Source organism: Engystomops pustulosus, chromosome 3, assembly GCF_040894005.1.
Source record: "Engystomops pustulosus chromosome 3, aEngPut4.maternal, whole genome shotgun sequence".
Classification (NCBI taxonomy): domain Eukaryota; kingdom Metazoa; phylum Chordata; class Amphibia; order Anura; family Leptodactylidae; genus Engystomops; species Engystomops pustulosus.
In genome coordinates, this window is record NC_092413.1 from 185,518,953 (window position 1) to 185,544,934 (window position 25,982).

The window sequence follows — 25,982 nt, forward strand, 5'->3', positions numbered from 1 at the left end:
ACCAAAATCCAGAATAGCTCTATGTTCTTTATTTATACATATGTTGGGCTTAGACTATTGCTATTGTATTCCATTAGGTAACAATCGCAGATCAGTATCTGATACCAGACTCTTCTACTTTCAATTCAATGAGATCCTTCAGAGATAAATGTTGACTCCACTAGTAAAGGTCCTGATCATTGCCTGCATTTACATATTGTTCTCAAAAATTCTCCCCATAACCAACCCTTTATTTTTTGTAACAACTTTTTCTATGTTATAAGAATGACTCAGAATGACAGTTCATATAACCATAGATCCGGAGGCTATGGAAGGGTCAGAGCCCCCTATACACCTTCTTCAGGTCTTGTATAGGTCTCGTCTTTGTCCTTTGATTCTTTATTCCAAATCCTTCAAGTCTCACCTCTTGTCTCCAATCCTCAGGCACTCTACAGCCAATGATTCACACATTCCCCTCTCCTGTACTCACTCCTTTGATAACCTCAGGGAGAAACCTCATACCCTTGATCACTTCCTCGATTACAGATTTATTTGCTTGTTTCATCTCTGTTTTCCCCTAAAGCTATATTTCTTCATAAATCAATCTGAAGCTACATCTTGTTTTTGGAAAAAAGTGTGATCAGGTTTACCGAACTCTCCATCCACATAGTAAAACCTTGGAAAAGAGCTCAAATTTCTCCCAAATCTGAATAATAAAGCATTGGGCAATCTGAGTGAGCTTAACCAACTCTCCCTTGTAAATGTCAGCTACTCTCAGGAGCAACACCTAAAGAGGAAAAGATTACCAGCAGCAGAAGCTTTGATCTCCAGCATTGCCATAACATATCATTGCCTGCTGCTGATCACCAGCCCTCCTGCTGTCACTATCATGCTGGAGGACTGCAAACTGGACAGCCGGGCTAAAGGAATATAGATGTGCAAGCTACTAAACCTGCACCAAATAATCCACATACAGGGTGCAGATCTTACTGTTATCTTACCTATATCATATTGACAAGGAAAGTCAAATGTACGGTGCCGTAGTGTAAATTGCAAAGTATATTGAAATGGACATGTCTGCCAAGGGTTAACAATGTGGTGACTCAGTGGTTAGCATTATTGCCTTGCAGCGCTGGGGTCTTTGGGTCAAACCCAACCAAGGATGAATGTCTACATGGGATTTTTATGTTATTTTTATATGATTATAAGGGTCCAGAGTGTTTCTACATTGTGATCCGGTTATAATGCTAGTCATTACATTCTTTATAGAACGCTAAGGTATATGCCAACAATACGGAAGCAATGAGGAAAAAGTGGTGGGGAAGTGGCACAAAGCCATGGAACTACTGCAATGCAAAATACTTCTACTAATCCTAGAACTCTAGTCTTTAGGATACACCGAAATCGGGGAGCCAAGAGGTGAACTTCAACCCCCCCCCCCATCCAGATTTGTCAGACAAACAAATTCATATCAATCAATATAACTAAAAGAAGCTGTCCATAACCCGTCCCTTTAGATGTGGTATGGCTGATGGTACCTCACAGTAGGACCAGCTAGTACATCACACGCATAGCTGCAGGCCATTCATGGGAAACGGGGACACTGGGATGCCCCAGGATAAGAAGAAAGCAGAGACATCTATACATAGGATGAGGCATATCATCGCAGCACTCCATTCACTGGAGCAATTGGAAAAAAATACACCATAATGACTGATGCAAACCGAAAAAATGTAAAAGGCACTATTTTACGACTGAGTTTTCAAAACCATAAATCAGCCCTATAAATCATTCAAATGACCACGGACTCCTCATAAAGCTGACCTCTAGCTCATAACACTGTCTAGCAGCCATTTATAGGGTTCAGCACCATACACAAAGGCCACGTAACGTGCAGGAACATCCTTGTAACATGGTCATCACACATCACTTGGTGTCCAATTTGCCTCCACTTTCAGGCATCAGAGAAAAGGTGTATCTATATCTTTACAATCTATATTCAGTGCTATAGCAAACCCTAGCCTGAGATCAACCTAATGCAGATACCAACATGTCTGAACAAGACCCAAGTTGTGGGTTAGCTTTCTACACACACCTGGAATGCTTGCAGAGAACTTAGAGAAGAGCTGTCAGGCTGGGTACACATCTTCATAGAGAACACACCTATAAAACGTCAATCAGGGGCACCAAATAATCTGTGAGAACTCTCCTGAGATGTCAGGCCGGGCATGCAGGTGAGATACTTCTGATAGCTCACCAAACATGTCAAGCTGCAGCATACTTGGAGGAGATATATGGCATGTCACCAAAGAATTTTATACCCTTGAGATATTGCTACAATGTATCACCCATGACAGGTATAGCAGCCAGATCACAAAGTAGCCTAAATCTAGTCACCAAGTAGACAGGGGGTTTGTTACAATGTATCAGCTTCATGGGATCTTAGGAAGAACATTCCTTCACAATATTCAATGATTAGACCCTGGACAAAGACATCATTAAGAGGCTCGAGGACTGTTCGGGGCTCTAGAGGATTAAACCATTACCCGGTCTATCAAGACAACGACCTGCAAAACCAATTTCCAGGGAATGATTGTGACCTGGAAGCAAGGACACTACTTCTACTGATGAGGCACTTACAGGAGAACAAGGGGAGAGGCCTCATCCAAAGTGCCCTCAATGTGATCCATTATGACCTAAAATTCATGGCTCAATCTTAGTCTCTCCTACTCATTATGGATGTGGCTGATCATACCGAGCCAGTACAGACAAGCGATGCCATGGTATGGGGTGGAGATACACATATTGAACCTCATCTTCTGGTCCTCTACAATACAGTACAAGTCCAATGTAACCCTTTGCAGCGGTTGTCCCCATCCTGCTAGAATAATCATACATGGGAATTTAGGGGGCACCAGACTGTAGTTTCAGGGCCATGAACCCCATTATATACCCCAGAGCAGCACTTACCTGATATCTCTGACTGAGGGACCCCGCTTAGGCTGTAGCCCTTGGCACTATACACCTGTCTCACTGCTTCACAGCTCTTGGCTTTGTTCCCCATCTCTCCAGCTGCCCAATGCACAAAGAAGACAATTCCAAGATGCCACCAGGAATACCTGCAGGGCCACTCCATGTCCCCAGCGGATGGGCTACTCAGAGCGCCCAAGAAAGAAACTTGTGGAAGTAGAAAATCTGGACCACAGGCAAAGGAAGCAACATGCACAGTTCAGCAGGAGAAAAGCCCTTGGGACGTGGAGGCAGCAGCTAGCAGCACATCATGTATGTGGCTGCCGAGCGTGCATGTGTCATGGGCGGCACAGGGGAGCCCCGGGATATAGAGATACAGCAGGGCATGTCCAGGGAGTGAGCAGGGAGGAGGGTGCTGAGCCCCGCGATGATGTGGGTGTAGTCCTCTATGGAGTAGTAATCCTAGAGCTGTAGTGCCCGGCCAGGACATCCAGTGATATCACCTATGGGTGCAGGCTATAGAGCGGCAGGGTCCTCCCCCATGGTGTCTCCCAGGCTGAGCTGCTGCTGCCTCCAGTGCAGAGGATGGAGATGCGCTCACTGCCCGATCCCTGCACACACTGAGGCTGCCGCGGAGCGCTGCACACAGCACATTGACCGGAGCAGCCAATCACCGGCGCCCGCACTCCCCGGCATGACCTCATGTCATGTGCGCGCTGATTGGGTGCGGGGCTGCAGGGCGAGAGCTGGGAGAGAAGGGTGTGAGAGCATGGAGCAGTATATAATGATTTATAGCAGTATATAATATATAGGAGCAGTGTATAATGTCACATATAATATAGGAGCAGTGTATAATGTCATATATAATATAGGGGCAGTGTATAATGTCATATATAATATAGGGGCTGTGTATAATGTCATATATAATATAGGGGCAGTGTATAATGTCATATATAATATAGGGGCAGTGTATAATGTCATATATAATATAGGGGCAGTGTATAATGTCATATATAATATAGGGGCAGTGTATAATGTCATATATAATATAGGAGCAGTCTATAATGTCATATATAATATAGGGGCAGTCTATAATGTCATATATAATATAGGAGCAGTGTATAATGTCATATATAATATAGGGGCAGTATATAATGTCATATATAATATAGGAGCAGCATATAATGTCATATATAATATAGGAGCAGTATATAATGTCATATATAATATAGGGGCAATGTATAATGTCATATATAATATAGGAGCAGTATATAATGTCATATATAATACAGGAGCAGTATATAATGTCATATATAATATGGGAGCAGTGTATAATATATATAATATAGGAGCAGTATATAATGTCACATATAATATAGGGGCAGTGTATAATGTCATATATAATATAGGAGCAGTATATAATGTCATATATAATATAGTAGCAGTGTATAATATATATAATATAGGAGCAGTATATAATGTCACATATAATATAGGGGCAGTGTATAATGTCATATATAATATAGGAGCAGTATATAATGTCATATATAATATAGGAGCTGTATATAATGTCATATATAATATAGGAGCAGTATATAATATCATATATAATATAGGGGCAGTGTATAATGTCATATATAATATAGGAGCAGTATATAATATCATATATAATATAGGGGCAGTGTATAATATTATATATAATATAGGAGCAGTATATAATGTCATATATAATATAGGAGCAGTATATAATGTCACATATAATATAGGAGCAGTATATAATGTCATATATAATATAGGGACAGTGTATAATGTCATATATAATATAGGAGCAGCATATAAGGTCATATATAATATAGGAGCAGTATATAATGTCATATATAATATAGGAGCAGTATATAATGTCATGCATAATATAGGAGCACTATATAATGTCATATATAATATAGGAGCAGTGTATAATATAATATATAATATAGGAGCAGCATATAATGTCATATATAATATAGGGGCAGTGTATAATGTCATATATAATATAGGAGCAGTATATAATGTCATGTATAATATAGGAGCAGTATATAATGTCATATATAATATAGGAGCAGTAATTAATGTCATATATAATATAGGAGCAGTAATTAATGTCATATATAATATAGGAGCAGTGTATAATGTAATATATAGTGTAGGAGCAGTGTATAATGTCATATATAATATAGGAGCAGTATATAATGTCATATATAGTATAGGAGTACTGCATATTGTCATATATAATATAGGAGTAGTGTATAATGTCACATATAATATAGGAGTAGTGTATAATGTCACATATAATATAGGAGCAGTGTATGATGTCATATATAATATTGGAGCAGTGTATAATGTCATATATAATATAGGAGCAGTGTATAATGTCATATATAATATAGGAACATGTATAATGTCACATAGATCAAATTTATATCTTCCATGTACCTATCTTATAATGTCTATAGTTCTATATTATCTACACAAAAACAGCCGGTGAGGTGTGCACATATAGTTAAACGATAGAAAATGCTTTACTGTATCAAGAACAGGTAAAAATTATAACACCTGACTTAAATAGAGCAAACTGTGTAATATATTTAATTAAGTGAAGAATCTTCTCTGTTCTTCTCTTTTTTGCTCCTTCTTGCTCCTGCAGGGAGTAGTGTATCTGAAATCCTGTTGAAGCTCCATTCACTTTAGACAGATAAGAAAGGTAATGGTATCTCTTTCTTTACTTATATACCTAAATGTCACTTGATGATTCAGCTCTCTGAGAAGAGACTATCCAGGGACTGGCTGTAAGGTGTTAAGTCATTAGACACTTTATCATGTTCCTTTATCTCTAAGCTGTGAGTAGAGAAGAGGACAGAAAATTGATATACACAAACTGCTTATACAAGGAAGAAAGGAAGGAAAAGAAGGACACAGGAACACATTTCTGTAGATTTATTTGTTACAAGTTAATTGCACTTTAAGTACTGTAGTAATGTTTACTTACCAGCCCTATGGCCAAAATAATTATTTTATTTAACAGTTTCCTGTTCTTAGCTGAAAGGAGTGGCACCCGATGTGGTCTTCTGCTGCTGTAGCCCATCTGCCTCAAAGTTCGACGTACTGTGCGTTCAGAGATGCTCTTCTGCCTACCTTGGTTGTAACGGGTGGCGATTTGAGTCACTGTTGCCTTTCTATCAGCTCGAACCAGTCTGCCCATTCTCCTCTGACCTCTGGCATCAACAAGGCATTTCCGCCCACAGAACTGCCACTCACTGGATGTTTTTTCTTTTCCAGACCATTCTCTGTAAACCCTAGAGATGGTTGTGCGTGAAAATCCCAGTAGATCAGCAGTTTCTGAAATACTCAGACCAGCCCTTCTGGCACCAACAACCATGCCACGTTCAAAGGCACTCAAATCACCTTTCTTCCCCATACTGATGCTCGGTTTGAACTGCAGGAGATTGTCTTGACCATGTCTACATGCCTAAATGCACTGAGTTGCCGCCATGTGATTGGCTGATTAGAAATTAAGTGTTAACGAGCAGTTGGACAGGTGTACCTAATAAAGTGGCCGGTGAGTGTATAATATAGGAGCAGTGTATCATGTCATATATAATATAGGAGCTGTATATAATGTCATATATAATATAGGAGCAGTTTATAATGTCATATATAATATATGAGCACTGTATAATGTCATATATAATATAGAAGCAGTGGAGGCCAGTGGAGGACATATATAATATAGGAGCAGTATATAATGTCATATATAATATAGGAGCAGTATATAATGTCATATATAATACAGGAGCAGTATATAATGTCATATATAATATAGGAGCAGTATATAATGTCATATATAATACAGGAGCAGTATATAATGTCATACATAATATAGGAGCAGTGTATAATGACATATATAATATAGGAGCAGTGTATAATGTCATATATAATATAGGAGCAGCATATAAGGTCATATATAATATAGGAGCAGTATATAATGTCATATATAATATAGGAGCAGTATATAATGTCATGCATAATATAGGAGCACTATATAATGTCATATATAATATAGGAGCAGTGTATAATATAATATATAATATAGGAGCAGCATATAATGTCATATATAATATAGGGGCAGTGTATAATGTCATATATAATATAGGGGCAGTGTATAATGTCATGTATAATATAGGAGCAGTATATAATGTCATATATAATATATGAGCACTGTATAATGTCATATATAATATAGGAGCAGTAATTAATGTCATATATAATATAGGAGCAGTAATTAATGTCATATATAATATAGGAGCAGTGTATAATGTAATATATAATGTAGGAGCAGTGTATAATGTCATATATAATATAGGAGCAGTATATAATGTCATATATAGTATAGGAGTACTGCATATTGTCATATATAATATAGGAGTAGTGTATAATGTCACATATAATATAGGAGCAGTGTAAGATGTCATATATAATATAGGAGCAGTGTATGATGTCATATATAATATTGGAGCAGTGTATAATGTCATATATAATATAGGAGCAGTGTATAATGTCATATATAATATAGGAACATGTATAATGTCACATAGATCAAATTTATATCTTCCATGTACCTATCATATAATGTCTATAGTTCTATATTATCTACACAAAAACAGCCGGTGAGGTGTGCACATATAGTTAAACGATAGAAAAGGCTTTACTGTATCAAGAACAGGTAAAAACTATAACACCTGACTTAAATAGAGCAAACTGTGTAATATATTTTATAAAGTGAAGCATCTTCTCTGTTCTTCTCTTTTTTGCTCCTTCTTGCTCCTGCAGGGAGTAGTGTATCTGAAATCCTGTTGAAGCTCCATTCACTTTAGACAGATAAGAAAGGTAATGGTATCTCTTTCTTTACTTATATACCTAAATGTCCCTTGATGATTCAGCTCTCTGAGAAGAGACTATCCAGGGACTGGCTGTAAGGTGTTAAGTCATTAGACACTTTATCATGTTCCTTTATCTCTAAGCTGTGAGTAGAGAAGAAGACAGAAAATTGATATACACAAACTGCTTATACAAGGAAGAAAGGAAGGAAAAGAAGAACACAGGAACACATTTCTGTAGATTTATTTATGCTATTTTGTTACAAGTTAATTGCACTTTAAGTACTGTAGTAATGTTTACTTACCAGCCCTATGGCCAAATTAATTTATTCAGCCTGATCCACCTTCTAGAACCTGATGCACCTTCTAGAACAGGGGTCGGGAACCTTTTTGGCTGAGAGAGTGATGAGTGCCACATATTTTAAAATGTAATTCAATAAGAGTCATACATAATGCACATGCTCCCCATTAGAAAGGTAGCCGCAGCACATGGCCCCCCAGTAGATAGGTAGCCCCAGTATATTCCCTCAGTAGATAGGTAGCCCCAGTGCATCCCCTCAGTAGATAGGTAGCCCCAGCACGTGCCACCAGAAGATAGGTAGCCACAGCACATGCCCCCAGTAAATACGTAGCCACAACACATGCACCTCAGTAAATAGGTAGCCACAGCACATTCCCCCAGTGGAAAGGTTGCCACATCACATGCGCCCAATCGATAGGTAGCCAAAGCACATGCCCCCAGTAGATAACATAACTTCACCATGCAATAAGCATAAGGAAAAATAGTCTTTAACACCCTTCTTAGTCCGCATACCGTGTGCTGTTTTGGAGGCCACGGTTCCTTCCTCAGACATGCGTGATCGAAGCACAGGTAAGCTTATATTAAGGAATCTCATGACATCATTTCACCCATGATTTCACCAAATGATGTAATGAGATTCCTTAATATAACTTACCTGTGCTTTGATCATGCATTTCTGAGGAATGAGGCGTGTCCTCCAAAACGTCACACAGTATGGGGGGCTCTCGGTGAACAACCTGCAAATGTGTCTGGTATGGCTTACACAATTTAACGATAAGAAAAGAACTAATGGACTAAGATGAGTATCAAAAATCTATTTTTCCTTTTGCTGATTGCATGGTGAAGCTTTTTATGTAAGTTTTTGTAGGGATAACAGTCTTTTCTGTATTACTAGCTTAGAGCTCATTGTTGGTGGTATTAACTTGTTGCATGGGCTGTGGATTTGCGAAGTTAGGAGGTACCTCGCCTTTATACCCTGACTAAAAGTTTGCCATCCAGTTTGAAACACTTATTCAAATATTTTACAGTAGATAGGTAGCCACAGCAAATGTTCCCCAGTAGATAGGTAGCCACAGCACATACCCCAGAAGATAGGTAGCCACAACACATGCACCTCAGTAGATAGGTAGTCCCAGCACATGCCCCCAGTAGATAGGTAGCCCCATCAAATGCCCCCAGTAGATAGAGAGCCACATCAAATGCCCCCAGTAGATAGTTAGCCACAGCACATGCCCTCAGTAGAAAGGTAGCCACAGCACATGCCCCCTGTAGATAGGTAGCCACAGCACATGCCCCCTGTAGATAGGTAGCCACAGAACATGCCCCCAGTAGATAGTTAGCCACATCACATGCCCTCAGTAGAAAGGTAGCTACAGCACATGCCCCAGTAGAAAGATAGTCGCAGCACATGCCCCCTGTAGATAGGTAGCTACAGCACATGCCCCAGTAAATAGTTAGCCTCAGCACATGGCCCCCTTGTAGATAGGTAGCCACAGCACATGCCCCCAGTAGATAGTTAGCCTCAGCACATGCCCCCCTTTGTAGATAGGTAGCCACAGCACATTGTGAAACCTAAGTTAAGAATTCATCTCTAAACAACAGCCTCAGCACATGCCCCCTGTAGATAGGTAACCACACCACATGCCCCCTGTAGATAGGTAGCCACAGCACATGCCCTCCAGTAGATAGTTAGCCACAGCACATGCCCTCAGTAAAAAGGTAGCTACAGCACATACCCCCAGTAGAAAGATAGCCGCAGCACATGCCCCTTGTAGATAGGTAGCTACAGCACATGCCCCAGTAAATAGTTAGCCTCAGCACATGGCCCCCTTGTAGATAGGTAGCCACAGCACATGCCCCCAGTAGATAGTTAGCCTCAGCACATGCCCCCCTTTGTAGATAGGTAGCCACAGCATATTGTGAAACCTAAGTAAAGAATTAATCTCTAAACAACAGCCTCAGCACATGCCCCCTGTAGATAGGTAACCACACCACATGCCCCCTGTAGATAGGTAGCCACAGCACATGCCCCCTGTAGATAGGTAACCACATCAAATGCCCCCAGTAGATAGAGAGCCACATCAAATGCCCCCAGTAGATAGTTAGCCACAGCACATGCCCTCAGTAGAAAGGTAGCCACAGCACATGCCCCCTGTAGATAGGTAGCCACAGCACATGCCCCCTGTAGATAGGTAGCCACAGCACATGCCCTCAGTAGATAGGTAGCTACAGCACATGCCCTCAGTAGAAAGGTAGCTACAGCACATGCCCCCAGTAGAAAGATAGCCACAGTACATGCCCCCTGTAGATAGGTAGCTACAGCACATGCCCCAGTAAATAGTTAGCCTCAGCACATGCCCCCCTTGTAGATAGGTAGCCACAGCACATGCCCCCAGTAGATAGTTAGCTTCAGCACATGCCCCTCTTTGTAGATAGTTAGCCACAGCACATGCCCCCTTTGTAGATAGGTAGCCACAGCACATTGTGAAACCTAAGTAAAGAATTAATCTCTAAACAACAGCCTCAGCACATGCCCCCTGTAGATAGGTAACCACACCACATGCCCCCTGTAGATAGGTAGCCACAGCACATGCCCCCTGTAGATAGGTAACCACATCAAATGCCCCCAGTAGATAGAGAGCCACATCAAATGCCCCCAGTAGATAGTTAGCCACAGCACATGCCCTCAGTAGAAAGGTAGCCACAGCACATGCCCCCTGTAGATAGGTAGCCACTGCACATGCCCCCTGTAGATAGGTAGCCACTGCACATGCCCCCTGTAGATAGGTAGCCACAGCACATGCCCACAGTAGATAGTTAGCCTCAGCACATGCCCCTCTTTGTAGATAGTTAGCCACAGCACATGCCCCCTTTGTAGATAGGTAGCCACAGCACATTGTGAAACCTAAGTAAAGAATTCATCTCTAAACATTTTATCCCGCCGTTAGGTGCGCAAGTGTCCAGGAAGTTAAAACACTGAGCGCTACATCTCACACTGAAATATGTATGTGCAAAGATTTACAAGTTTTTCTCTTGTGTTTAACATATATTTATTATCTCTGTGTGGAACCAGGTTATTTGTTCAAACATTCAGAGCCCCTGATGTTTACTATAAAAATCCTACATTATCTGCAATTCCCCCATAGTGTTAGTATAGGCATCTGAGCCAACTGTGCTGATATATTACATTAACACCCCAGGTCTGCCTAAAGATAACACAGATTTTAGGACAAGCAGTTTATGCAAGTTCAGTATTTCCAGCTCTGTTCAAGAAACATGCATCACTAAAAGTGACAAGGCAGCGAAAACCGAAGCAACGATTGTCACAGGCAGCAAGAATTAGCCGACCTTCATCCCCAAGCAGTCACTAACTATTACTGGGGAGATATAAATATATGAAGACACAGACACTAGACTCCATGGAAAGAATACTGCCCTCTGACCTGTCCACACTGACTGGGACCTGGTTATATCCCCTGATGACCTCTGCACTCTGACCTCTTGTGTGTGGGTAAGTTTAGTATTACAAATGACTAGACATATTACTCTGCATGTAACTGGTTATAGGATGCAGAGGAAAAGCTAAATGTCTATGAATATTCATCAATGGAAATCTGTGTCAGGAGTGTTAAAATGCACTTCACAAACTGCTAAATCATCGCATTTCCCATATTTCACGGCTTTAAGTGTTACTTGCATATTTGAGAGGCAAACTTCTTGATTATTTGGGAAGTGTTGAGGAACAACTAGGAAAACAAGTCCCAGAATGGGTTTCCTGTAATCAGAATATACTGGGCCATACAGCCAGGGGTCTTTACACATAACCAAACCTATGCATAGGGCCAATGGAGGACATGGGGCCACACAGGGGTTGGATGCAACTCGTTCTCTCAGGACAAACTGAAAAACTGGGAAGTGAGATGCCTACCCACATCCTTGCTATATGGTACAAACTATATCACTCCATTTATGATCCCACACCATTAAAATCCATCATGATGAACTAGAGACACTTACTCACAGATCCAGGCACCGTGACTGTGGTAATCTTCTTATATTTGTTATCCATCCTCCTTCCTTCTAAAATAAACTTTTAAAATTATGCTTATGAGCCAGAATAAGCCCCTCTGTGCTCTGTCTTCACAAGCTGTCCCATCCTCCCCCTGCTTCCTCAGCACTTCCCCCTCCCTCATCCTTCTGTAATCTCTCAGCTGCAGCAGAGGAAATTTCAGCACAGAGTGGGGGGAGATGGCACAGGGAGGGTGAGACAGTGTAACAGCTTGTGAAACAAATGTGTACAAATTTACATCCAGTTTGGAGTAGATGTTAAATATGCCTCTGCTACTAACTATGTACGAAATTACAGACAAAAGTCCTATATGGGGGACTCTATCGTCCTACGTACAAGATAGGTTCTGTAGGTTTGTTCTTAAGTTGAATTTGTAGGTGACTTGGAACTATGTATTTTATAATTGTAATCCCAGCCAAATATTTTTTTGTTCTTTTTGACAATTGGATTTTAAAAATGCTGGATTGTCATAAGAACCAGGATTAATAATAAATCTTAATTGCAGACACCTGTGATAACTGTTACAACTGATCATTGTAGCCCAGGGCTGAAGCTCATTATATTATCAACATCCAGAGGTCAGTTTGTAATTAGGGGTCGGGTGTTCTTAAGTAGGGGACTGCCTGTATTGAGATATTTGCTACACTTATGGGGTATTTTAAGGCTTGGTTTTTGTACAGGCAACATAAATAATATTCACAATTCGCATAAAAAGTTGCCTTTAAAGTCTCTGTAGTGTCTATTTAATCCATGGATAGAGTAGGATTATATGTGATGTTATGGGTTTATTTTAACTGATATCATTATCATTTATAAGCACAATCTGATACTAGAAATAAGACGTAACGAGGGAATCAGATGCCTTGAGGTTTCCCCATCAGAATCTATTCTGTGGATAAGATTTTGGATACATGTATATGTAAATATTGCTTTCATACATATGGACTGAGAATACATGATGGGCATATATAAGATTAGTAAAATCCCAGCTTTCATGATTTTATGTAATTCTGTTTTCATAATAACAGAATAATTTCTGATTGTCAGCAAATTTACTAACATTCAGCAATCACACCCCCGGGGTCTTCTAACATAGCAGCTGGAGTATACCTTAACCCAGAAAATGTGGTGTTCGGAAATAGTGTTGTTTCCCTTGTACAGAATGCAAATGCTGCAGCTGTTGTGGTGTACAGCAATATGAAAGATCTCTGCAGATGTCTGTGATCGTCGCTTTGAAGCCACTAAGTTTCATAAGCTGAGTAGTAGAAGAAACGCAGCGCCTGTGGCTGTTGTGGCGCTTGCCACCGCCGCTATAAATTCTTACTGTGATCCCCATATGTCCATCGTAACCAGATTAGAGAAAGTAGATCCTAGTACTAAACAAAAACAACATAATGCGCATATGACTTGATTTCATGCAAATATTCTTACTGGACCCATGTAACAAGATGCAGACCTGTGTCCTGATTTTGTATTACCATATGAGCGAATGTGGGCCAAGATGGATTTAGAGGAGGAAAGCAAATAAAAAACATTACTTCAAAGCCCGGCTTATGACAGCTTACAGACCCTAATTCATGTCATATTGTGCATCTTTCCACTAAGTCTGGCCTTTTTGAGCTGTATTTATCTGCTACATGATTAATGGATAAATGACTGGGGACGTCCTGACAACATGTACTGTGTGGTTGTGTCAGCTATATACAGTCATGGGAAAAAGAGAGTATGCCCTCATTGGATTCTATCTTTATGTATATATCTATGTCCTTAAACGGTCCTCAAACGTAATAAAAACTGGAAAAGCCATATGAGAATAACTAAATTCCCCCAATGAATCAGTAACCACATTCAGTAGGAATAGTAAGTAGTACTTGGTTTCTTATTTCTCCGGAGGAACCCAGCCCACTCATGCTTCGGGTCATTGAGGTTGTAGGCATAGGTTTAGGCACAGCTTTCTTAAAGGGGTTTTCCCAGGAAGCAAAGTTAGGGATAGGGCCTAACTTAATGATCAGTGGGGGTCTCAGAGATCGGTAATTTCCATCAGCTCCATAGACATCAATGGAGCAGAACGGTCAGGCACAGGTGTCTGCTCCATTAGTCTGAGAAGCCGCGAGGGGTTGGTCGTACCCCTCGTTCTCACGATCTGCGGGGTCTCAGTGCTGATTAGCATGGATAGGGCCTAACTTTGCTTCATGGGAAAACCCCTTTAAGGTCAGGACACAACATTTCACATCAAGGTGATTTCTGGACTAGGACTGGGTCATTGGAAAACCTCAGCTTTTCTATGTTTAAGACTTTTTGTTGTAGGTTTGCTAATGTGCTCCAATGTATTGTCCTGTTGCATGGCACAGGAGTTGATGCCAAGGTTAAGTTGTAGGATAGATGGCCATACATTTCACTCAAGAATATTTTGATATTTGGAGAGGATGACTGCAAGGTGTCCAGACTTAGAAAGGAGCCCAAATCTTCACCCTGCTTTGTGCTGATATTTTGTGTTAAATTTGGTCAAATGTGGCACAGTGCATTACGGCCAAGCATCTCCCCTTTACAAAGCTTGTACTGACATGTTTTTTTAAGAAAGAAAAGACCTTCTCCTGGCAAACCTTCCAAACGTGTCCAATCTTTTGCTAATTGTACTGTAATTGCACATTGTGCTTTTGGGATGAATTTGCCCGGGTGATCACATATAGGAAGAGTCAGCTGTTTTAAATGTTTTCCACTAATGAATAATGTGTCTCACTGTAGAATGATGAACTTCAAATTGTTTGGAAATGGCATGACAACTAGGGATGAGCGAACCTTTTCAGGCTGGGGTTAGCTGAGTTTGGCCAAACCCATCCAGATGGTTTGATTCGGTACCTAAACCCACACACTGATTCCCACTGGTAACAGCCACAGCAGCCGGACAAGCAGAAGTCCGGGTTTCACCCCCTACCAGCTCCATTTTAATGCTGACCATGCATGTGAGCCACCATTTACCCCCATCAATGAAGAGTAATGATCCTAGGGAAAATGCCAGCACCAATAACTTGTGTTACCATAGAGGAGTCGGTTATTATCGGCCTTCCGCTAGTTTTTTGACAGATTTTTTTTGTTCTTGCTGCACCTTGTGCACCATATTTATGAGATGTTGGTGCCACAATATTGACATTCACACCTTTTTTTGGCTGCTCAATTTAGGGACAGCTTTGGAATTCCATCACTTTTACTGCACTTCTAGGTTTCTGATCCTTTTTCGGCACAATTTGTCTTGCAAAATAAGCTAGTCTACCAAGTTAAATGTGGAGTTTGTTCAGACCCTTTTTGGTCTTCCACCAATTCATTAAACCCCTGCGCCACAATCTAACATCCCAGTGTAATGTACCGCACAATTTGGGTGCCAAAATAACGGACCGTGGGACAATATTAATGAGTATCCCTCGTAGTGTGTCCACAAGACTTTGTGTCAATAGCAAAAAATGTAGAATCTTATGTTATGGCGGCTAATAGATCCATCAGATACATCAGGTAGGCTTTAGGTGGGAGAGCTACCGCTACAGTAGAACACGTCATCAAAAAAGCTTTAGCATGAATTAATAATGTGCAAAAATCTTTAAAATAGTTAATTTCTCAACCAAGTTGTCAATTATTGAAGTTCTATATCTGTCGATATCTCATCTGTGTTTTCTCCTCAGCCATAGGCATAATGTGTGAATACAAATAAGGGTCCACATCAATGTTCACACCCAAAATGTAGAATTTTATGGTGGTCAGTGCATGTATATAATGATGACATATCAAATGCCTATAAATGAATATATGAATGACTATACAGATGTTTTTCTTGTTCTGTAAAACTTTCTAAATTTTTAATATACAGTATTTATGGTTCATTAGAAAAGATGACAGGACCTGTTACACTATGAGAGCGATATATTCAGCAATGCAGCGTCTTTCCTGTAAAATGGCGTGTTATAATAGACAAATGATCCCGTGTACTGTGTAGTAATACTGACAGCCTTCTGTAGCATATGGAAGTTATGTCACTTCTACAATGCGCTTTCTTGTCTTAACATTTTACCCACTGACAGTCGATGTCTCTCCCTGACAGCTGCAGCGTCTTCACATTTGCTCTGTGTAACTGAACTATGTCACCGGGAAATCTGATTGACATATGAGGGATTTCTTCCTGAGACTAGATTTGTATTTTTTCTTTAAATATTTTGCTAATTTCTAAATCAAAAAACTTGGAAAATGCTTCACGTTCTCAAACTAAACATATAACAAATATGATAATAAATAATTAATTAATTGAATTAAAATTAATATTGATCCAAAGTTACCAGTAGTTACTTTGTATTAATATTATTAAAATGAGACTATTGATATAGCTGCCGCTAGTACAGATTTTCGCTAGTGGATTCTTTGCCACAGATTGTGACACAATTCTGCACCAAAATCCTTTGTAAATTTCTAGTAAAATCTGCATGAGTTAAATGTAAGTCTGTTGTAATATTGATTGTGACAAGGATAGCTGTGCTGTAAATCCAGTGCATATCCATTGCTTAAAGGGGTATTGCCATGAAGACAGGTTTCTTATATGTACTCAGGATAACAAAATAACACATTTTCTAATTCATTGTTATTAAGAAAAATGCAGCATTTCACAGATATAAGTCCAACCTGTCTCTATCAGTTCTGGTGTACACAATTTCAGTGGTAGACAGGACCCTGTAACTTCTGAGTTCTGGGTCGGCAGCCATCTTGGTTTTCAGTTTGATGATCTAAAATTTCCGTCTCTCTCTCTCTCTGCTCCCTGCCTCTAGCCCCTCCCATTCCATGACTTGGCTCTCACTGATACACAGACACAAGCTACAGACAGATAAGTTTTCTTATCTGGGGAGGGAGAGGAAGGCACAACAGATCTAGCAGCGTGTTGTGGAATAGCAGAGATGTAGGAGAGCTAACTGTCATTGTGTGTAATATGCATCTCATGGATCTCATCATCTTTCTATGTGTCAGATACTAGTACAATGTTCAGAAGCTAAATGAAAGTGTATATAAACCCTGTACCCAGATAATCTAACCACATTTTTAGCTCACAGAACTAGATTGATAATAATGTGTCTGCTTAGAGAGGCCCACCCAACATCCTGGAATTTTACACTGACCATCACTGAGTGATAGAAGCTAAAACAGCAATAAAACTGAGTAAAATTGTGAAGTTTAAGGTTAAAAATGATCTTTATTGTGTTAATATCACTAAGGGATTGAAATTTGAGAATTTCATGAGGAAACCCCTTTAAAGCGAGTCTTCCCCAGTTATATAGTGCTAGCACCATGTAATAGATGCCCTTATGTATCTCCCAAACACACCTTTATGCTGGCAGACAATCCTGGTGTTATCCAGGAAATTACATTTGAAGATATATGTTATAATAAGGTTTGGGCACATGGCTCTTGGGGAACGGCTCTTGTGTGTCTTCCCATCCTCTATCTGCAGTTACCCAGGCCTTCTTTCACCATCTCACACCTCCTGATAAAGTCATAGGGTCTGGTCTATCCACAATGTGGTTGCCCAAACATTGCGCATACGCTAGATACTATTACTATGGCAGGTGATGTGGAGTGACGGCATCTATTACATGGTGGTGTTAGGTCTCACGAACATAACCATGTTCTAAGGCCACGAGCTAGCCATCTAAACAGTGGCTAACTTTTGGCACTATAGCATTCTATTGGGCACGTTCATGGAACGGTGAGGCACGGAGCACAAAGATAGGACAGGTCCTTTTCCTAGTTATCCTTGCGGTCTGGGGAGTCTGTTCCAATTGACATCAGCCTGGTGAGTAATGCTAAGTGGTCCGTTACTTATTGCTGGTGATACGCAAATAGTGGTGTCCATGAGGCCTCTCCTGTATTTGGCTCGGGAAGGGGGAGGCTAGATCCTCTTTAATTGCCGAAAAGAAACACCAAGCTACCACTTCCAATGAAGACATTGTCATCCAATGTTGTTATTTTTTAACTCTGGCCAGCACTTTCTCTAGGATTGTTTTTATGAAAAGCTCTGATTTTCCATGACTTTTGTGAGTGTACTAAAAACAAAGATTTTACCTACTCGTGTGAGCTGCATTATGGGTCTATCTTACTCTATTTGGCACTTCTAGGAATCTACAACATCATGTGGACTCAATCAAGTGTGGATCTACATAGGGCCTTATTTACTAAGGGTCGCGGCCACACTTTCGTCGGACTGTTCCCCGTTTTTGGGATTTGCCCAGCTTTGACAGGTATTTAACAGGTGTCTGCGCTGGGATTGTGTCGCACGTGATTGGATTTTGGCGCATCTGCGCTGGCTTCACATAACAGAAATCGGGGAGCGTGCCATCAGACGATCCGACTGATTCGGACTGAGCGCAGGATTTAACGTTGTGTCACAAGACAATGCACATACATACAGCATGAAAAGGAAGCGACACATGCAGGATATCGGGCGCACAATCCTCATGAATCGCGGCAGAGTGCATTATTGTCGGACAATGCACTTTAGGTGAACTCAGTTGGACGAGTAAGTAAATTTACCCCATAGTGTAGAAGAATTGGATCCATTAAGCTCCATAAAGCTCTTTATACAGACAAAAGAAGTGTGATGACATTCCAATATTATACTGTTATTATTCCTGTTATCCTTTACTGTTTATCATTGTCCAGATGTTTGACCTGAAGCACAGAACTGATGACTATGGCAGGAGGTGGTGGTGGTGGTGATAGCTGGAGCATTGATAGACTCCCTTTAAATATTTAATTTTTCCTGGAATTCCCCGGGACATTGACAGCTTCAGCTAAGAGGTGGCTGGAGAAATGGAGGAAAAGTGGTCATGGATAATTACTTTGACCAAAGATGGGTGTTACAGAGGTGGAAGTGCCACCTCTCCTATTTCCATAGAATTGCCAGAGGGAATTCATTGTGATAATTCCAAATTATGCTTAAAACATCTTTTTTTCTCAGGGCAGACTTGCTCAGTGATCAGAATATTTCCATTTATCCAAACACTTTATATGGGTTGGCAAGAGATGCCACGTATGATTAAATGTTATTTGATGGGCACGCTTTCTTTTTGGCAGACAACTTGTTTTTAGATCTTCTTCTATGCGCCCTGTGGCACTGCTTGGCATTCTATATTTAGATATGAACAGTTTCTGTTTCTTTTTATACAGCCAATTTCCTGATACATCAAAATACTGTAATTGCTAGCAATGGGTGGATTAGAGGTCATTTTATCTAAAAGGATGCACACTAAAAAAATGTAAATAATTTACTTTAAAGAGCTTTTCTCTGACTTTACTATTTATGATCTAGCCTCCTTTTAGCTTCTCAAGCCCTGGTTTTTACAAAAAAGGCTCTTAAAAAGACGCAAAAATATGCAAAGCTCATTTGCATAATTTAAAGCCTTTTTTTCTTTAAAACAAGGACATAAGAAGCTAAAAAAAGTGCAGATCTTGGCAGAGGGGGCACACACCAGTATATCAGTGTGCTTGGTTTATAATCCTTCATCCTGGTGATAGATTTTCTTGCAGCTAATAGCTACAATGTCAGGATTCGGAATGCGTGAATCCACTGGACCACCGCGGGAGACACCTGAGACCAGAGTCTAAGTGGCACCTGGTCTTCACCAGAGCCCGTCGCAAAGCGGTTTGGACTTGCTGTGGCAGGGTACCACCAGGTCGTTCCAAAGGTGCAACTAGCCTGCAGTGGCAGCCGAGGTCGAGGTACCTCAGCAGGAGACAGTCTTGTGGTCAGGTCCAGGCACAGGGTCAGGGCAGGGCAGAGATGCAAGGTCAAGTCCAATCCGGGGTCAGCAACGGGAGGTCCAGGCAGATGGGAACGGGAACACAGGAACACAGAAAGGACACGGGAACTCAGGACCCGGAACACATGGGAGCAGGATACACAGGAACGCAGGAGACACAGGAATGCAGGATAATCACTAGGGAGCTTTCTCTAAGGCTGTGAAGCACAAAGATCCGACAGGGGGCACAGGAAGGGGCTGGAAATCAAAGCAGTATGGCTGGCCGGCCGGAGCCAATTATCGGCACACCGGCCCTCCAAATATCTTGAAGCTGCCACCTGCATCCCCGCCTCCTAAGAGTCATCGCTGGATCGTGGAGAGATGAGTGGGACCCGGAGCAGCAGAAAAGGGCATGGGTGCGCCTGCGACCCGGTAGATGGGTCGCATGAGCACCTGTGACATATAAGTACTATGCTAGTTCGTTGGTGGTGCCAATAGTGAGACGCCCACCATTCGAAATATGATGGTCTAGTTTAAGAATAGCTCATAGAAAGTCACAATAGTGAATATCGTTAGCCGCAAATCCCATGTGCAGGAATGGTGCTGTATCTGCAGGTAACACCTGTCTTGCACTACCTGCTTGTAGACTATGTATGTAAAGTGCAATTGTGTTATCTAAGTGTTAACTAAGCTTTTCCATAGATGTAAAACTTTAAGCCTGTGTGTCTGACCAGTATTATCCACAGTTTAATGTTGTTTGTTTATTGGAATGGCTTTGAGAATTAATCTGCAGTACTCAAGTGCTCTCCAGCTAATGGTAATGGAAAAGCATTATATGAAACACAGGGATTTCTAGAGATAAATTAACGTATATACTTGAGTATAAACCCAGTTTTTCAGCACAAAAAAATGTGCTGAAAAACCATAACTCAGCTTATACTCGAGTCAAGAAAAAATACAAAATGTGTACTCACCTTTCGACACCCCCCAGCAGGTCCTCTTCCATACATCGTGGCCCCGGCATTGGCTCCATGTCCCAGTCCGTCGCAGGCATCATGACTATTAAGCGACTGACGTCATGGTGCCTGCAATGGACCGTGCGGGGACACGGAGCCGATGCCGGAGCCGAGAATGGTAGAAGAGGACCTGCCAGGGGGCGCTTGAAGGTGAGTAAACTTTTAGTTTTTTTCCCACATGCATTATATTGTGGGCAGGGGCGGGCAGGCTATATACTACACGGGGCGGGCAGGCTATATACTACAGGGGGCAGGCAGGCTATATACTACAGGGGGTGGGCAGGCTTTATACTACAGGGGGCTGGCTGGCTATATACTACAGGGGCTGGGGGCCTGCTATATACTGGGGTTGTGACCAATGCATTTCCCACCCTCGGATTATACTCGAGTCAATCGTTTTTTCCAGTTTTTTTGTGTTAAAATAAGGGGTCTCAGCTTATACTCGAGTATATACGGTAAATAGTTTAGCTAGTGGAGCAATTGTCCTAAATGCTCCCATAATATTGATCGCTTATTGTGAACAGCACTTAAAGTTATTGATAAGTAGAGAAGAAACCTTTATACTCTACATACACATAGGATTACAGTACATAAAATATTTGGGCAGATTTCAATGTGATAAATTCACAGCATTAGCAATAAATACAAAAACAACAGAAATGTGGAAGCAGCGGAAGGAGAATCCTGCCCATGAGGACTCACAATCTGTATTGGAGGGTAGATGGAGACACGAGGTGTTGGAACTTAGCAGTAAAGTTATTGGGGCACATTTACTAAGGGCTTTGCGACACACTTTAGTCGGACTGTTCACGTTCTTCATGACTAAAACTGCTTGCACAGGTATTCAAGTTAAGAAGTGTGTGCGCTGGGATTGTGGCCTTTTGTTGCTCAGCTGCGTTGGCCTCCATGCAACACAAATTAAGGGGATGGGGCGTTGGTCGGTCCAGCTGATTCGTACTGAGCATGGAATTTAATTGTATTGCACGCCCTATGTTAAAGGTGCACCACAAAAAAGTTGGTGAACTCTGTCGGACCAGTGCGGGGATGCTACACATTCATGATTTCAGGCGCATAACCACATAACCAGGTTATGTTTGAAGGTTTGGAAAGTGGGGGACAGTCTGACAGATTTTGGTAGAGAGTTCCAGAATATGGGAGATACACGGGAGACGTCCTGGAGAAGAACGGATGATAATAGAGTGAAGCAGTAGGTCCTGTGATGATTGGAGAATACGCGTGGAACTGTATTACCTTGACAGTTCAGTGATATATAGAGGGGACAGGTTGTGGACGGCTTAGTAAATCATGGTTAGTATTTTAAACTGAATTTGCTGTGCAATGGGTAACCAGCGGAGAGATAAGGATAAATTAGATGGGCAGTAGCTGCGGACCATGTTGTAGTATTATGCCTATATCCAGACCTCATAAAAGCCATCAAATTAAGTAGACAACAATTTTTGACAAAATATATGTTTTATTAATGAATAATACACAAAAGTTACAAACGTAAGATCACCGAGATTAAAAACCAGCCCATTAAAATAATCCCTGGTGGACAAAAAAAGTGCATAGCCATTCCTGTAGTAGTAATATCACAATACAGGTGAACACATAGCCAGAAGGACACTAGATATAATATTACAATCAAGACAATTAGAATAGACAAGTTGAAGAAACGTTATACCGGTCACACAATATAGTGCTAATGAACCATGTTGGGTAGTAGTCAGTCCTGGCTATCTGTTTAACCATACCTTTGTGTGTTGTATTAGTAGCAGCAGGACTTTCAGAAACTTCATTATATTCCAGGATTGTAGCTGCACAAGGGTGCATGAGATCTCTACAATAAACTGCTACAGTAACCCCTCCCCTCTGCTATGAGTAACAGCAATAACATACTTCTGGCTAGATATAACAGTAGAGGTAGTGCTAGTGAAATGTTTGAATGTAGAGATCAATCTTAGCAGCATGAGGAAACCCCCCCCCCCCCCCACTCCAGGTACAACAGTGGAATATTAATACATTTTTCAAAGTCTCATTGTTTTTAACGCTTTTTATACACACATGGTAATAACTCCTGGTAGACTTCCTTTAATAGCTCATGTAGCCAATGCAGCTTTTTTAGATGTGGGAACTTTCTTAGGGTACGGATTTTAAATCCAAAACAGGTCAGATCTTTGTTTTCCAGTGAAAATTCAGCTTATTCAATGAGAGGGTTTATAAAAAGCATCAATATTGGTAAGGATATCCATAGCCATTAATGCTTACCTGTGCATGTAGTTTGTCCAAATATAGAAGATCTGATGTCTTTTGGACTACTTAGAGGGGTTTTCCTAGGAAAAAATTTAGGTCCTTTCCACAGGGTAGTATCTAACTTGGTGATCGGTGGGGTTCTCATTGGTGACACCCTCAGATATCGGGAGAACAGGGGGTCCAGTGTACCTCTGTCGGACCCCTTGTTGCTCCCTAAGATGTTACCATACCTTTAAGTACCTTTAGGATTCATATTCCAGGATTGCAGCTGTTGCGCTGTTTCACTGTACTGCTGTACAACCCCTTTATGCAGCAGGGCATTGAAGAGATCTCACCCACCACGGTTCCATGTCCAATAACAATAAAATTGAATATTGAATATGTCGTAAATCATGGTCATTTCATATGAGAACTACTGTTTTCTATGTGCATTCATTCTAGCAGCATTGGTTGTATCCAAGGACAGCTGTCCTCAATTTCTAAAGGACCATATGAATACATCTATGGGAAATTATTTTCACACATTATCATTTTTTAATAACATCCAATTAATGAAATGTATATATATATATGGCAGATAAATTAAATTAAAGTTCAATGCCCAGGTGAGGGAATACCCTTTTAATTTTAGGATGCAGTAGAATATGTGGCAAATAATCGTGCAACAACTATGCTTGTCTAACACATGGCCAAAATGCATGTTCGTGTGCATGGAAGTTTAGGCTGGGGCCATAGGGGGACTAAATGCTGCTGAAATCCCATCACACAAGATCATCAGTGCACTTTCCTGAAATTGCTTGGTTTATGTAGTGACCCACTACTGGAATTATTATTCACAGGAGTACAGATAGACTGTTTAGAGGTGGGCTAGATTAGGAACGTAGGCTTTCCATTGAATATTGAATATTCCATATTTCCATTGCTGTATTGTTCTTTTTTCTTTTTGTTTTATTTGCTTTTTATGTCTCTGTTTTAAAAACTGAAAAAACGGAAACTGATTTAAGTCTTTAATAAAAATGTATTTCATCAAAAAAAAATTTTCATGTGCAGTTTAAAGTTAGTCTACCATTAAGTTCAAGCATGATGAACCAGGGGCACTTACTCATAGATCCAGGCAATATGACTGTGGTAATCTTCTTATATTTGTTATTCATGGTATATTTCTTTCTAAAAATCAACTTTTAAAATTATGCCAAAAGGACGCTGGGGGGTATTACCAGAGCCCTCCATGCTATAACTTCAAGTATTTTTTTTCAAGGCCAAATTGGTATCTGATCAGCATCCGACTGTTTATAATGGGCAACCTGTATCCTTGTTGTATCTGTTTTTATACTGACTAATTGGGGCTCATTTACTAACGATCATGCGCTGCACTTGTGTCGGACTTTGCACTTTTTTGGGGGAATGCACGGCTTGGACAGGTATTTGCTGGTGTCTGCGCTGGGATTGTATCACACGCGATCGGTTTTTGGCGCAGCTGCGGTGGCTTCCATGTGGCACAAATCGGGGGACGTGCCGTCAGACGATCCGACTGATTCGGACTGAGTGCCGGATTTTACTTTCAAATTGTGTTGCAAGACAATGCACTTACATGCACCAGGAAGAAGGTGAACTCTGTCAGACCTGAGCAGGGAAGCGACACATGCAGGATATTGGGCGCACGATCTTAGTGAATCGCGGCAGAGTACATTATGGTCGGACAATGCACTTTCAGTGAACTCCGCGGACCGGGTAAGTAAATGTGCTCCATTGGCTACTGTTGGACAAATGCTCAGAAGAAATGGTCCCAACTAGGGCATGTTTTATTTCTCTTCGTGATTAAAATCCCCACCCCTCCATTCTGCGTCTTGATGTATCTCTGGGCAGGGCTGCGCAGCGTTTATTTTTACACCAGGTGAACTTTGTGCAACTAGTGCCCAGGCACAGGGCAGGAAGGCTTGTCCATTCCTTCATCGGCTGTGATTCCTTCACATCCCTCCATGCCCCCTACTCCATGCCCTAGGCTGTTTCGCTAGCAATTGAGATGATTTCTGGGCTTCTACGCCATTTTTCTATGGACGTGTGACTTGCTAGGATACCCACTTGTCATGGTTACAGGCCTAGGTATAAAGTATTTGTACACTGTTATTAAATTGCCATATCTTCCTATCTCGCTATAGATATTTTACAGCATTCTAAAGCTGTTTGCAAGCAATTTTTATGCGCCAACTACTTCTCATCATGTTATTAGGTGAAAATACTTGGTAAGTGGCATCCATACAACTATCAGCCCGCAGTTATCTATCATCTATGGGCATCTTTACATGAAAGCAGAAAGGGTTACAAGTGCAGAATGTGATTATGTTATCTGGCTGACAGCTGAAAACCTCCTAATGATGTGAAATGCTATGAGTGGACTGGGAGCCCTGTGCTACAGTCTGCATTTTATCTCTGATCAGTCCTTCTGCTAGTCAGCTGCTAGGCCCAGTGTGCCTGGAAGTCAGCTGCTTCTGCGGGATTATCCATCAGCAAAAATAGAGAGCAGTGTCTGTGCGCTGGGGGAGGATGCAGACGTGGTCACTTCCAGTACCTCTCCATCTGTGGCCACCTTACCACATGTGAAGAAGGGTGAAAGCTGGCAGGAGACAGGGCCAAACACAAGAAGTTATTGCACGGACGTAATGACAATTGTTTAATCTGCTTCATTAAATCCTGAACATCCTGACATAATAG

At 41.1% G+C, this 25,982-nt stretch overlaps 1 protein-coding gene across 1 annotated transcript in view; it reads right to left on the reverse strand.

Annotated features, from left to right (window-relative positions):
- Positions 1-3,581, reverse strand: part of GPC1 (glypican 1) — a 49,411-nt gene extending 45,830 nt beyond the window's left edge. Inside the window, exon 1 of the mRNA XM_072143315.1 lies at positions 2,950-3,581. Within this exon, the coding sequence (XP_071999416.1) occupies positions 2,950-3,115 (166 nt within the window). The 5' untranslated portion in view covers positions 3,116-3,581. The remainder of the gene's footprint in view (positions 1-2,949) is intronic.
- Between the last annotated feature and the right edge of the window lie 22,401 nt (positions 3,582-25,982).